An 11,869-nucleotide genomic window follows, 5' to 3' on the forward strand; every position below is an offset into this window, starting at 1 on the left:
TTTTCCTGCCACGACCAACGTGCCAGTTCAGTGCAGTCCGAGTTCGCTGTCTGGAGGATCTGCTTCCCACCAGTGAAACTGAGGATCCTGCTGCTAAGGGCGAAGGCACAGAGAGGCTCAAGGATACGGGTTCTGACAGGAGCTGGCTGCTCCAGAGCTTAGGTGGTAATGAAACAGAATAGTCAGACTAAGCACTACTATGACCTAGCACCACACAAAAGAAATGGTACTGGTAAGCAATTCCTGATCTTCATTTCCCCCAACCTGTGGGTCCAGTGCAGGGAAACCTGTGCAGACATAGCAGGCACACTGATTGGAATTCCTCTCCATAAATAAGACACTGAATTCTTTAAAGTTCTACACATAGAAAGCAATTCATTCAAGCACTGAAAGGAATTTCACTCTCTAGCAAGGAATTTTTCCCTAAGGATGAAATCATTTAGAATTTTTTTAATATGGAGTCTTGAAAAGACTCCAAAAAGAGAAAAATGTATTTTAATTTGTTATTTCATATTAGCACATGCACACAAAATCTATTCTTAAATATACTATTTTAATCTGGTTAGTGTTTAAGCATCTTGCCAGTTGGTAATTAAGCATAGGTTTAAATGGATGCAAGCCATGTTTGTGACCAGGTGCAAAACTGGTAGAAATCGCCTCCATAAATGGAGAGAAAACTTCAGAAAAGGGAACTTTTTAAGACTAAAAAGATAAAAAGTGGTTTTGTAGAAGTCACAACTCAAAAAGAAAACTCCCAAGCCTTTAAAGGCACAAATTAACCCGAAACCTTTACAGGTTCAAGTATATTAACACTGCCTGGAGTTCTCTAACAAAAGTAAAAGAGGGGAAGCTTTGAGATGAGCATCCCTTACTCCATAAATTAAGGCCTTCTGTTGGTTGTTGCCAAGTAGGATGCTACTTAAGATGAAATAATTCTGCTTGTCAAAACCATTGTCCATCACTCTCCTCCTCCTCACTGTCTAGATAGAGGAGAGCAACCTTCTTCTCATCTGAAATCACCGACCTTTGGTCTACCATTCTCTGCAGCTGCACCGTCTTATCAAACCCAGCTTGCTCCGTGCCCTCCTTGCCGTGGGCCTGCACTCCATCCGCAGCAGAGGCCTGAGAGCTCACGCCAGCTGCCCAGTCCTTCCTAGTGCCAGCATCTCTCCTGGCGCCATGGTCAGACACACTGTGAGTTTCCGCTTCCGTCCCTGCCTCTTGTGTCCAGGTGGGGGAGGCCTTTCTGCTACTCACATCCATCTGAAAGGTAAAGGAAGTTGCTTTGGGCCCCAGGGCAAGGTGTCTCAGGGTTCTGCTGCTGTCCCCTGGCTCACCTAGCACAGGGGGCTTCTCTGAACCAGCGAGTGCCAATGTCTTGGACATGGGTCCATGGATGACAATGTGTTCTGAGGTTCTGGTCTCCGTAGGCCCTAGCTGAATGTGCCTGAAGGATCTGCTAGTGCCTGATGTCATTTCTGCCCTTGACATGTCCTCTGCATTATGCTCTGGGGATGATTCAGAAGCCACCCTCTGGAATGTGATTTTTTCAGTACTGAGGATTTTCCTACCAGAAGTGTAGCTGTGAGTGGCCTGGGTCACAACTGTGGAGCCCCCTGAGTGCACAGTGCCTTCTGAGTTGCTGAACCCCATGGACTGGGAAAACACCTGCTCAGTGGCTTGATGCCCCTGAGGCCCGATGTCACTGGGCCCTGGCAGCTCTTCAGTGTGCACAGAACCCCCTCTGGTGCCCCCTTCTGCTTTGTCTGTGGGGGGCACTATGAACTGGATTTGTTCCCTGAACCCTTCTTTTGGGCTTAACTGGAGATGCCTTACAGAAAGCTGGGTACTCACTGGCTCTTCAGTTGCAAAATAATCACTGGCCCTCACTGCCCCAGACACAGGGCCCTGAAAACTAATTTCCTTTTCAGCATGAAACTGTTTGGCACCGAATGTGCTGTGTCTCCCCAGTCTGTCAGTGTCTGCGGACAGCTCTGCCAGGCGGGGCTCTTCTATGCCCCCTGCCTCCTGCCAGGCAGAGACAGGGCCTTGGAAGACGAGTTCTGTGGACACTTTGCTTTGACTGGGACCCACGGTAAAGTGCCTCACAGGCCAGCTGGCTCCTCGAATGCTAGCTGCCTGGCTTTGGTCCTCACTTACCTCCCCTACCTCGGCAGTGGGTCCGCCGTGGGAGACTTGCTCAGTCCTCCAGACTGCAGTGGGGCCCAGTCTAACGTGCCTCACGGACTGGCTTACGTCCTCCAGCACGTGCGACTGCATGAAGCCCCTCGGGCTGCTGATCTCCACCGTGGCCGACAGTGGGCCCTGGGCAGTGGGCTCTTCCGGGCTGCCAGAGGCCTGGCTGGCATCATCCCTCTCTCCAGCAGCATCATACAGTTCCCTGGTGGCCCAGCGCTTGAAGGAAACGCCGCCATCTTCCCTGTCCGGGCTCCCAGGGGCCTGGCCGTGTTGCTTGGTCAAGCTCTCGCGTACCACCGACTCTACCGCTTTCTCTATCTCACCGGCTTCGTCTCTGCTCAGCTCCTCCAGATCTAACTGATCAGCATCCACGGTTTGGGAGAGGTTGACCTCAGCAACGAGGGTCACGGAACTGCCACCAGTGGTCTGGAGTTTCTTCACGTCAACTGAGACGCTCCCTGGCTCGCCCGGGCCCTCTCTGGTCAGGGTGGACAGCTCTACCTTCATGCGCTCTGGGAGGGTTTCCTCCAGCTTCCCGATGACCTCTGCCAGCTGCTCTCTGGGCTCCTTGGAGAAGGTGCCCCTGATGGACGTGTGCAATTCGTGTGGTATTTTGATTTCTTTCTCAATGACCGTGGGCTCAGCATGAAATTCACCACTAGCTTCCTCCTTCCAATGGGCAGAGCCCATGTCGCCCCCCAGAGAACATGCTGGAACATCTATGTCCTTCACATCCCTCTCTGCCGCCGCGTCGTCCCTCTTTCTCCTCCTCCAAGTCCCCTGCACGATTTCATCTTGCCAGGAGTACCTGATGGTGGACTCTTCTTCGATGTGGATCTGCCCGTACACCGAGCCTTCATCCTCTCCGTCACAGCCCCCCGGGAGCTCATCTGGAGTCGACACAAAATAGCTCTGCTCCCCTTCCGAGTCACCTGCTTCCGTCACTTCCTCCACATGAGTCATGTTCTCCCGAGGTTGCTTGGTCCTTTGATGCTGATTAACTGAGAATATGACACGGCCCACTCGGTCACCTTCCTCGCCCTCAACAAGCCCCCTGGAGCCTGGAGACACATCGTCAACCTCCTCCACCTGAAAGGGGGTGGAGACCTCCTCTGTCTTCCTGCCTCCTGCATAGCTCATGGGCTCCTCCATGATCTCCACATTGACGACCTTTGCCGTCCCTTCTCTTCCTTTCATACCAAGGTTGATTATGTCCCCTATCATCTGCTCTGCTGATTTCCCTTTCAGCCCCACTTCCCTGACATCCTTGCTTAAAAGGTAGTCTAGACTGGCTTCATCAGAAACATCGATATCTTCCGTCAGTTTCGACTCCACGACTATCTCTGTCTTGGTTGTCCTTTCACCCGGAAGCTCTTTCCTGTCCATGTAAGTGACTTTTGTATCTGGGAAAGAGTTGGCAGATGCTTCCCCTTCGGGAGACTGGGAAAACTGCTTCAGGATGCTGGTAACGATGTTTTCGGCTATGGTTTCTGTCATGGCGTCGCCCTGCAGAGGACCGGCAATGTTGCTAGTGTCCAGCTTGAACTTGGTCTCTCTGGTTACTGCCTTGGTACCCTGGCTGTCACCAGCATCCTTCTTTCCGGGTGTCTGTATGTCTTTGGGGGACACCTCTGATCTGCTGCCCCGGGGCACTTCTAGCCTAACGGGTATCTCCCTTTCTTTCACATTCTTCTCCTTCAGTGATTCCTGCCCTTCGGCCCGCTCCTTCATCTGCTGGCTTTCTCTCTTTCTTGTTTCTTTATCCAACTTTGTCAGTTCTTCCCATCTTAGGTTTCTTTCCTCTGAGGCTTTCTCTTTAGAATCAAATATTTTCTCTTCTGGTTTCATTTTGATGGCTCCCGATCTGTCGCTCTCTTGCTCCCTTGTGGCTTTTGCTTCTATTTTCTTTCCCAAAATGATGGTCCTCTCATTTGCCCGAGTGCTGTCTGAGGTATCTGCTATCACATCATCCCAGTGATCTCTGTGCGACACCTGCATGGCAGTGGAACCTTTGATTAAGTACACGGGGGCATCCCTTGTACCTTCAGTTTTTGCTCTATGAGGAAATGTTCTCACTTGAGCATTGGTATTTCTTACAAGACCTGGGGTTGGAGAGAAAGTTTGGGAATTGGTTTGACTGTTGACAGTTTTCTCATAGACATCTTTGTGCCAGGTAGTGGCTGAGCCAGAAGTCCCCGGGGCCAGGAACCCTCTTCTGGCAGTATTTCCAATAGACGTGGTTCTCTGAGATCCAAAGTGCCCATTAGAATATGCAGTTGAGCTGTGATTTAAACCCACAAAAGGTGCTTTCTGCTTTGGAAATAGATTGCTTTCATTTTTCCTCTGTAATACTGAGTCAGAATATCGATATGATGTATTTCGGAAATCTGTAGAAATTGAACAAATGGTTCATTAAGATGACAGGCATCATTCTCTCTCACTCTCGCTCTTGCATGTGCGCTCTCTCTCTCTCTCTCTCTCTCTCTCTCTCTCTCTCTTATAAAAGCACTATTCTAAGTCAAATCCTATGCCTTCAAAATAAATACTATTACCACAGGTAGGTCCTTATAAGTAAAATATTTTCAGTCCCCAAATTAGCTTTTTGATAGCTTTAGAAATCCGGTCACAATAACATATAGTGCCCTAAATACTTCTGCTTAGTACTTTTCTCTAGTTACTGATTTTAAAATATTCACACATCTTAATAGAAGTGTCAGGGGTCTGGCGTATGTGCCAGAGAAGTCAAAGGTGCTAGTGTTTGTGGATGAGATTTCACAATATTATGATATTTCAGAATCATTAATTCCACTTTGTTGAAATAAGTTTATTTTACTTATTTCAGTAGAGAAGAGCTCTATAATTACAAAGCATATAATTACTGAATAATCTCGCATGTGCTCTCTCTCTCTCTCTCTCTCTCTCTCTCTCTCTCTCTTATAAAAGCACTATTCTAAGTCAAATCCTATGCCTTCAAAATAAATACTATTACCACAGGTAGGTCCTTATAAGTAAAATATTTTCAGTCCCCAAATTAGCTTTTTGATAGCTTTAGAAATCCGGTCACAATAACATATAGTGCCCTAAATACTTCTGCTTAGTACTTTTCTCTAGTTACTGATTTTAAAATATTCACACATCTTAATAGAAGTGTCAGGGGTCTTCCTATGCCTTCAAAATAAATACTATTACCACAGGTAGGTCCTTATAAGTAAAATATTTTCAGTCCCCAAATTAGCTTTTTGATAGCTTTAGAAATCCGGTCACAATAACATATAGTGCCCTAAATACTTCTGCTTAGTACTTTTCTCTAGTTACTGATTTTAAAATATTCACACATCTTAATAGAAGTGTCAGGGGTCTGGCGTATGTGCCAGAGAAGTCAAAGGTGCTAGTGTTTGTGGATGAGATTTCACAATATTATGATATTTCAGAATCATTAATTCCACTTTGTTGAAATAAGTTTATTTTACTTATTTCAGTAGAGAAGAGCTCTATAATTACAAAGCATATAATTACTGAATACCAAATAGCATACCTCTCCTCTGTCTAACATGTTTTTATTTTTTACTGGTTTCTATGTTAGGCCAGCAGGTATTGAAGAATTCAACTTTTTAAGTCTTCTTGTTCTATTTCACTTTTACATCTGACAATTCTTTGTCATTTGAAAAGGTGCTGGAGCAGAAAGCTGACAGGTTGTCAAGACTGCCATCTGTTCTAATCCTGGAGTTGAGAGATGTATCACTTAGGGTGTCTGCCTACAGAGTGTTACCCTTCTAGAGCCCATACTCTCTCAGTGTTCATGGGAATGGCAGCCATGAGTTAGAACATGGCCAGAAGCACCATCTCCCCTGAAAGCGCCCCCTAGTGTTTACCCATACGGACAGAGACTCCTTGGTCAAGGCCAAGGCCAAGGGCCTCCTTCAGATTCCAGGACACAGGTAAAATCACAAGGCCAAGACATTTTCCACAAAGCCAACATACTGGTCTTAAACTGAGAACACTCAGAAGATGAATACCGAGGAAACACAGCAGAACCCTCTTTTTGAATGAAGGTTCAATGAGAAATATGGAGGATCACAGACTGGCACTGGGCCTATCATCCACTTGTCGAGAGGGCAACATTACTTTAGGCAACTTTACAAAAGATACACAAGGGCACTGATAAGTACTGATCAATTCACTGTCTAGGAACTCAGCTGTGGGTTTACTTAAATAGGTGGAAGCTCAAAGTCAAATAGAAGAGTTCACAACTAGTAATCTTTATTCTAAAGCTTCCTTCTTTGGGTATGACATGTAGTTGCTGTGATACATTTAGTTTACAAATACAGAATCTCTATTTCTTTAAAGAAGGTAGGAAAACAATGAATCAAACAAGTTAACAGAGATTCCTGTTAGCCCCCTTCTGAGGCTACAAAGTCTCAACTAGTAGGGGTGTGAACAAGCTCCTGACTCAGTATGCTGGTTCCCATGGAGCTTCATCCTGGGCCCTTTTATCTCTTTCTCTTCCTTCTAGCTTATGTGGTAGATTTCCAGCCTTATGTACCCACATGTAAATAATTTAGGTGAAAAAGCAAACTTTCAAATTTGGCGAGGGACTAACTCTTATTTTATAGATGTCAGATGTTAACTGATGCTAGGCAGGCTGGTTAATGACCATATTCATGGACATCTTTGTGTTTTTCTGACTTATTCTCAAAACTAGAAAGCAAACTGGAAGGATGTTGTCTAAGATCAAATTTCCTGCAGCTATCGATGACTAGAACCAAAGTTATTGTTCTGAATCCAGTGATCTGTCAAAACATGATATGCCTAATGGGAACATTGTAAACTAAAGTAGAACTACTGAATTGGTGGGTCCCCTGGGTTCCTGGGTTCTACTTCTATGGGTTCAACGTGTGCATATTCAACCAGCAAGGATCAAAGACATTGGGAAAGAAAATGCACCTTTGTTGAACATGTACAGATGTTTTCTTGTCATGATTCCCTAAACCATATAACACAATAGCTATCAACACCGCATTTACATTGTGTTGGGTGTTATAAGTCATCTAGAGATAACTGAAGGTACACAGGAGGGTGTGCATAGGTTCTGTGCAGATACTTCACTGTTTTATATTAGTGAATTAATTTAAGCATCCACAGATTTTAGTATTCAGGCAGTGAAAGTGTGTGCTGGAACCAAATGCCCCCAGGTACGGCGGGGTCAGTGGGGACAGCTGCATCGTGAACACACTATATACATGATTTAAATCTGTCACTGCTTAGCCAGAATTTCTCTGAGATTTTACAGGGTTTACAAGTTTTTTTTTAAAAGTCATCCTAGAAGTTCTTAGGTCATTCTAATGAACACCAGATTCTCTTATGTCAGTTCTGTGGTTGTCAGAAAGATGGCCCTCCCTCAGGCTCGTCCTCGGCACACCCAGACACGCCTTCCGACTGAATGTAGCAGAAACAGTACAATTTCCCCCACCTCTGTCCCCCACTTCCCAGGTGTTGACTGCCTGCTGTGGAAGGGACACCTCCCCTGCTAGTTACAACCAGAGCTGTCTGCTCTGGAAAAGGAAAGTATGTCCCTCTCAAGTCCACATCCTCACCTTTCTCTCTGCCCAGCTCTCCACCAGCCCCATGGTAGCTGGGAAGAGTCTCAGAATATGGGTTAAGTGAGCAAATAACTTTATTAAGGACTTTTGTCACCTAACAATTTAAATCACATCCCACTCAACTAAAATCTTTCTGGTACTTAAAAGACAGATAAACTACTGTTACCTGGAAACCCCGTAGCTAAGCCCTGCCTTTCTGGACAAGCAGTGCTGTCCTCTCTCCCCATGGAATGACAGGTAGGAAAGCATTTGAAAGGTAAATAATGAGCTTTTCTTACATTTACCTTGCGGCACGTCCTCAGCCCAGATTACTATCTCTGGATTGCTTTCTCCTTCTAATAAGGCCCTGTAATAAGAAATTTAAAGACAACTCATTAAGAAATAAAAGAGAGGGTGGGTGAGCAAAAATGATCAAGATGTGATATGTTCACGCACCAGTTCCCCGAGATGAAGGAATCATGAGGCATCACAAAAGTACACCAACAATTTTTTAAAAATAAAAGAAATGAGAGAGCAGCCTCCCATCAAAACATCAGGGAGGACCCGTTTGATGCCCACTGAGAGGTGGGGAGCCCTCCTGCCAGCCTCCACAGACCCGGGCAGGGCTGCGCTGCTCTGCTCACGGCCATCCCTGGCACCCGGCACAGCGGCGCTTCCGGTCACCTGAGAACTGCTCATCAGGGACCAGCCGAATGAAGAGATCGAGTGGCCAGAGCCTCTGGAAAGCCTTCCCCACCCGGGACGAGGAGGACGGGCACACCAGGCAGTGCTGGAGGGCTGGGTGTGGGGGCACACTAGGGTCCGACTCCTCTGGGCAGCAGGAAGGGGTCCAGGCCCTCCAACCCTTGCAGGCCCCACTGCTGTCTTCCTGGAGTCACAGGTCCGTGGCAGCCTGCCAGTGGCTGAAGGGGAGCAAGGAGTAACACTGTTCATCAGTAAGGTGGACGGGCTCCATCTGCAGTTTCCCAGTTGGGTTCCAGGGGACATCTTGGAGATGAGTAAAGAAAAGGTAAGGGAGAGGTACAGACCCCTCACCTCGCTTATCTCCATCTGAGTGCTATCTTGTTGTCCCTTTCCATAAAATGGTGAAAAGTACCCAACTAGGTGAATTCTAAACTCCAAAATTAGTCTTAAATTACTGTGTACACCCACAGCTTCCAGCCCCAGCAATGAGCAGGGAATGGGCCCAGAGCCAGCCTGAGCTGGTCACTCCAGGTACCCCTGGGGCTGCTGGCAGCTCTGGGCTTAACACTTGTTTGGTTGCTGGAGTAACGTTATGAAGTCACTGACCCCGGTTCCCAGAAATACACTGCTTATGGCAAAGAGCAAGCAGATCGCAGCCCCTTTGGAAATGCTGTAACTACTGCGAGCCGGGCAGGAAAACGGCAGGGAGCTCACATCCAGGCAGGGACTTGGAAGCTCATGCATTCCACACTGAGACTTTTTCCACTGGGTTAGCTGCGGCAATCCCCACAAACGCAAGATCCCCGGGGCAGCTGAGCGAAAGCCCAGGAGGCAGGAGGGATCCCCTCGAGGGCACATGATGGCCTTGCCAGGGCAGCTGTGACTGAAGTGGCGCATGTGGACACCAAGCACTGGGCCTGGCCGGCCACTCGGGAGAAGGCCAGGAAACAGGACACTGGCACTGACTGGTCCACACCCTCATGACAGAGCAGTTTAGGTTCCAGGAACACAAACAACTCTCATCACTGAGGAAACCCTGAGGTCTGCATAACCAGGGGAGTGTGCAGGGTGAAAGCAAACCCAAGGGCCACTACCCCAGGATAACAGCAGCAGAAGAGGCCCATCCCATGGCTGAGGCAGCCGTTGAGGCCTGGGGAGACCCCTGAGCTCTGGCTCAGGTCCTGCTTGGGTGCCACAGCTCCTCTGGCTCAGGCTGAGCCGGGACCCACAGTGGCTCTAGGAGCTCAGGTCAGAGCAAGACATTGAGGCGGGTCCCCCTGTGGGATGTATGTCTTCCCCCAGCCCTCAAGGGGGCCGGATCTGTTCATCTCCTGGGGGAACCTAACGTGTCACCAGGCTCACACTGAGCTCAGGACAGAAGCAGTGTGTGGTGCGCAGGCTGCTCCAGGAAGGGGGCCGAGATGCAGCATCTGTATGCCCTCACCCCCCGGCAGCACTGCGTACGGGTGCAGGGGGACCTCTCAGCGCCACACACTCTGTGGTCCTGGCTGTCCACAGCACACGGCCCCCCAGGAAGAGAGTGAGCAGCAAATCCAGGTGGCCGGGCTCCCCGATACCCCTGCCCTACACTAGATCTCCCTGAGAGCCCGGAGATGGTAGCACCTTACAACAACAGCCAGGAAGCACGAATCCTGCAGGTGGACCCTCCACACCACACACATGAAAGCAAATTCAGCGAACCTCCCTTGGTGATTTTGTGCAGCACACCCCATCAGGGTCTTCCATGAGAGTCCTCCACTGTGTTCCACCGGCCATGGCCAGATCCCAGGAGGCTGGGAGGACATCACCTTCTGCACCTGAGCACGCAGCATAGGGCCTGAGTGCACCCAGGGGCAGTCAGGGATCCGGACCCTACCAGTGTGGCCCCCAGGACTGAGTGGCAAAGGCAGAAAACAAAATGCTGAGATTTCCTCTAACGCACGTCCTGGAGCAGTTTCAGGAATAGACGCTACGCTACAACTTTAAGAAGCCCGCAGAGCACAGGGTTCTCCGACGATGCCCATCAAACCTGGCTATTTTGAGAGCAGTGAAGGAAAACATTGCCTCTAGGCCCTGGAGATGGCCCAGAAATGCCAACACCCTGAATCACAGGCTATTAGTGAGCGTTTCACACAGCTCCACAGGTCGGCAGCCCCTCGAGCAGGAAAATAAGCAAATGTAGGAAAATCCCAGTCCCTGGCCTATTAAGGAACCCGACACAAATCCATAATGCAAAAGCGAGCCGTTATGTGGCCTCTGGCCAGGCTCCAGGCCCTAATGGACCACCCGCGTCCTCACGGCCTGGTGACGGGCTGTCTGTCTGGCACAGTCGATCCTGCCGGAATTGCGGCCACACCCACTGCTGTTCGGCACCGCAGGCACCACACAGTGCGGCCCCATCAGCGAGGACAGGAATGGGGGAGGGGGTTGGCAGAGATGTTCAAGGCAGTGCTGCTGCGGGCCTGGGGCCTCCGGTGCGGCCTCGGTGTCTCCAGGCTAAGCACAGGTGTGGAGCTAGGGACATCAAAGCCAAGAGAAGGACCCCTCAGTGCCCCCTCACTGTGCCTAGCGGAAGGAGATCTCCACAGATGCAGGGGGCTGCTCAGTCACCCCAGACACAGGTCCACCGCCGGTCAGCAACTGGGAAGGCAATGGAACTGCAGGGAGAGACCAGGTCGGCACCTGAGAGGGAAGGAGGCTTTATGTGAAGGGAAACCAGGAGGCGGCCATGCTGGGCCGTTACCAGTTGTTCTCCCCGTGGCTATTAAATCTCATCCTGAAAGTGCTCTCTAGGTCAACACTAGAGACCGGAAAAAATAACTGGAAGATCAACAGGGACCAAAGTTACTCATAACACAGAGAGAGGAAGTGCAGGGAGTGGTAACAGAGACGGCTCTGGAGGTAGGTTGCCCAGAATCAAATCCTGGGCCTAAGACTTCTTGGTTCTGTAGGCCAGGGCAGGCTGCTCACACCTACCATGACTCAGTTTCCCCATCTGTGAAATGGGGAGAACACATAGGTGTATGGTTTTAATCAAGTAAATTGGTGGAAACTTTTCAGAACAAGAGCTGCTGCAGACTAAGTATTCAATAAACGCTAGTTATTTATCACCATCACCTTCTCCAATCTCAGGAAGAGGTTTGTCAGTTAATTAAACATGGTAAAGAGGGGAAGGGGTTCAGGATCATTTAAATTTATAAATAAATGAGTGATAATTCATTTATTTGGCTAGCAACCAAATATACTGGCTGACCTCCTTAATTATATATTTTTTAAAACTCCAACATTTTATTCATTTTATTTTATTCATTTCACCTAGTAGCCAAGTAAGTCTCAGTGTGGTTGCATTTTTTTTTTTTTTTTTAAATCTTCAAAAAGGAGGATTT

The 11,869-nt window shown here is 48.5% G+C and overlaps 1 protein-coding gene across 4 annotated transcripts in view; it reads right to left on the bottom strand.

Moving 5' to 3' along the window:
• Positions 1-11,869, bottom strand: part of Synm (synemin) — a 19,323-nt gene continuing 7,454 nt past the window's right edge. The window contains exons 2-4 of one of the 4 annotated variants that reach the window (XM_033761070.1): positions 8,078-8,145; positions 2,170-4,586; positions 1-1,263 (exon numbers count right to left, since the gene is read on the bottom strand). In XM_033761070.1, the coding sequence (XP_033616961.1) occupies positions 943-1,263; positions 2,170-4,586; positions 8,078-8,145 (2,806 nt within the window). In that variant the 3' untranslated portion in view covers positions 1-942. Of the gene's footprint in view, positions 4,587-8,077; positions 8,146-11,869 lie in introns of all 4 variants that reach the window. The other 3 variants (XM_033761069.1, XM_019205091.2, XM_033761068.1) reach the window with 3 other exon arrangements.

This window comes from Fukomys damarensis, unplaced genomic scaffold (assembly GCF_012274545.1).
Source record: "Fukomys damarensis isolate Sample0158 unplaced genomic scaffold, DMR_v1.0_HiC HiC_scaffold_7, whole genome shotgun sequence".
Classification (NCBI taxonomy): Eukaryota; Metazoa; Chordata; class Mammalia; order Rodentia; family Bathyergidae; genus Fukomys; species Fukomys damarensis.